At 61.1% G+C, this 2,928-nt stretch overlaps 1 protein-coding gene across 1 annotated transcript in view; it reads right to left on the bottom strand.

Annotated features, from left to right (window-relative positions):
- The window catches only part of TMPRSS6 (transmembrane serine protease 6), a 31,497-nt gene that overhangs the window by 16,752 nt on the left and 11,817 nt on the right, over window positions 1–2,928 (bottom strand). The window contains exons 7-9 of the mRNA XM_077762067.1: window positions 1,898–2,034; window positions 1,021–1,133; window positions 636–745 (exon numbers count right to left, since the gene is read on the bottom strand). Of these exons, the coding sequence (XP_077618193.1) occupies window positions 636–745; window positions 1,021–1,133; window positions 1,898–2,034 (360 nt within the window). The remainder of the gene's footprint in view (window positions 1–635; window positions 746–1,020; window positions 1,134–1,897; window positions 2,035–2,928) is intronic.

The raw sequence follows: 2,928 nt of genomic DNA on the forward strand, positions 1-2,928 counted from the left end.
CATCTACTAGTCTTCCTCCTACTGACCCCACGGCAGCCCCAGCTGCCCCGCGGGTGGCCCCACAGTGTTCTGTGCCACCTCCCCAAGGACTCACTTCTTCCTCGGGAACTTTGTCACCAGGGGGCCACAGTCAGGACACACAGCAGGGCAAGCGTCCGCGTGGATGACGTGGGTGATATGGCGCAACCCTGGCTATCGCCCACCCTTGGGGACATGGTCACATTAGCAAAAAATGGGCTCGGCCCTGGCTCTACAGCTTTCCAGCCCGGAAGCCGCTTGACTTTGGCCAACAGCAGGGATGGGGTAAGCGAAGAGGGGCCACCAGTTGCACGTGGAGTCCCGGGGCTCCTGCATCATCGCATCTAAGAATTCAGGGTCCCAGACGGTGGGGTGACAGCGCCAAGGAAGTGAAGCCATTCCACTGTAACTAGAATCAACAGCCCAGGTGTCTGGGACCTTTGGGTGGCAGGATGGGAAGCTGGGGCTGGGGTAGGGGTGAAGGGCTGGGGAAGGGGGCCTGACAGCCTCGCCTGTGCCCCGTGCCCTCTTCCCGCGCTGCCCCTCTGAGGTCTGGGACTTGGGCTCGCAAGGTGGGTAACTGTGGGGAGAGGAAGGGGGCTCCGGGCACTGGGTACCTCCGGTTCTGGATCGTCCACTGCCCCTGGGTGCAGGGCAGGTCATACTTCTGCCTCCGCAGAGCATAGGCGTCAAACCAGAGGGCCAAGCCGTAGTCCAGGGAGGGCACCTGCGACAGAGGAGTGGTCACCGAGTGGCTGTGGCTGGGCTGGTGGCCCCACTTCCCAGGACAGCAAAGGGAGGAGGCCGGTCTCTCAGCAAACAGGCATCACTGCGGCCCACGGAGGCGGACCTCAGCCACACTGCTGGAGACATTTGCACCTAGAGCTCAGCCCGTGGGTGCTCCAGCAGAGGCAGGCAATGGTCCCCTCCCACCTGGGGCTTCCTGGGGTCCACAGGGTGTTCTGGGCACAGGGCAGATGGGTGGCAGGGAACGGGGCTCACCGTGAGGTGCCAGGAGCAGTGGGTGCTGGGCGCGTAGTAGCTGGGGAAGTAAGGCGTGCTGAGGACGCCCTGCGGCTCCAGGCGGCCCTCCAGGGTCAGGTTCACCTCGCAAGCTGGGCCCCGAGAACAGCTGTTACACAGGGTCCCATGGCCCCAGCTCACCGCACCTCCCAGCAGGCAAAGGGGCAGCTGCAACCCCACCCCCATCCCGCTGTTAAACAGCAGAGCTTAATGGTCCAGTGTGACTGCGTGGCCTTGAACCTCAGTTTCCCCATCTGTAACACGGGGACAAGATTAGCACCTACGTCACAGGGCAGTTAAGCAGATTAAATAGATATAAACTCCACCAACAGCCTGGTCAGTAGTAAGTGCTCAAATACATATTAGCCATTGACCTTAATTGCGTTGCACTTGAACATGCTCACAAGTGTGCCAGCCTCGCAGTTATGGGGACTGGGGGAGGGAGAATCGTTTCCCTTTTCAAAGATGAGGTTCAGAGAAGAAGAGCCTCAGGCGGTTGTGGGGGGCGGTGGGTAGAAAGGGGCCAGGGGAGGAGCCTGGGGAGGAGCCACAGGTCCAGGGTGGGAACAGAACAGACAATAAACAGAAAGGGTGGGGAGAGAATGAGGGGGAGGGAGGACAGGGACAGGGAGGGTCAGAGAGTGAGGTAAGAGGTAGGGAAATGGAGTGAGAACAGAGGACAGAAGAGAGAGGCCCAGGGCATGGGAGGGTGGAAAGCAGAGGAGCTTCCAGAACCTTCTCTCTGTCCCCATTCCACACCCGACTACAAGAAGGTGAAGGGCATGCTGGACTGTGCCCTGGGTTTCTCACAGCTCCCCTCCCCTCCCCTCCCCTCCCTAGGGACCCGACCCCTCACCCTGGAAGGCCACGGGCTGCACAGAGAGCACAAAGGGGTCGTAGTAGCTATGCAGGCCCTTCTTCCAGACCACCGCCATGACGGCGCCGGATGCCAGGACTTCCACCACGGGCTCCTGGCGACTGCAGCCATAGACCCTGGAAGGACAGAGAAAGGTGGCCAGGGCGAGAGGGGCCCGGGAAGGTGGGCCAGCCTGCTGTGTGTCCACGGGCAGGTTTCTGACCCTCTCTGGCCCAGGAGGCTGACTGGAGGCCCTGTGAGCATCAGGCCAGCTCATGTCAGCTGAGCAAGGCCGGAAGGTTGCCCAGACTATGTGGGCCGCCTCAGCCCCTGCCCCTCAGAACTGTGTGACCCCTGAGTGCCTGGCCAGTACCCTGCGGGGAGCTGAGGTTTCAAGTTTGAGGGACCTGAAGTCACCTGCAGTGGGCGCCTCAGCCTTTAACGCTGGGGTTTCTTTTTCTTTTATTTACTTAGCAGCAGAGTCTACAACGTCTCCCCGTCTCCCAGGGCGGGAAGCCCATAAAAGAAACCACGGGGTTAAAGCTGGTGGAGGACCCTCCTGCTCTGAATCCTTAACAGCACTGAAGACCCTCTCGCGGCTCTGGGGTGCAAGTTTGAGGACCCCCCTCCCCCCACCGACCGTATCTGACCCAGTATCTTAGCCCTACCCGGGTCTGAGATGGTACGCATGAGCTGCCTGGGTACCGCAGTGAGTAGGGATGAGGCTGAACCAGGTCCCTGCCCTCACGGCAGGCTGTGCAGTGGGTGGGACTTGAAGAAGCCCCAGGGGAAGCCCGTAAGTGTCCCCACCCTCATCGGGGCTGGAAATCAGATGGTGTCTGGCTTCTCTGCCTTCCCAGAGCCCTCCAGGAACCCAGCCCACGCACACCCCAGATTGAGGTCACCAAGTCGGCGTGTTGTAAATGAGTGTGCTGCCTCAGAGCCAGGATATTCAGAGAGGCCCCGGGGTGGGGGGGAGGGGTCTGCGGGGAACCTTGTCCCTGCTCACCCTCAAGGACTGCCCTTGATCT

The sequence above is a fragment of the Crocuta crocuta genome, unplaced genomic scaffold (genome assembly GCF_008692635.1).
Source record: "Crocuta crocuta isolate KB4526 unplaced genomic scaffold, BGI_CrCroc_1.0 scaffold193, whole genome shotgun sequence".
NCBI lineage: Eukaryota > Metazoa > Chordata > Mammalia > Carnivora > Hyaenidae > Crocuta > Crocuta crocuta.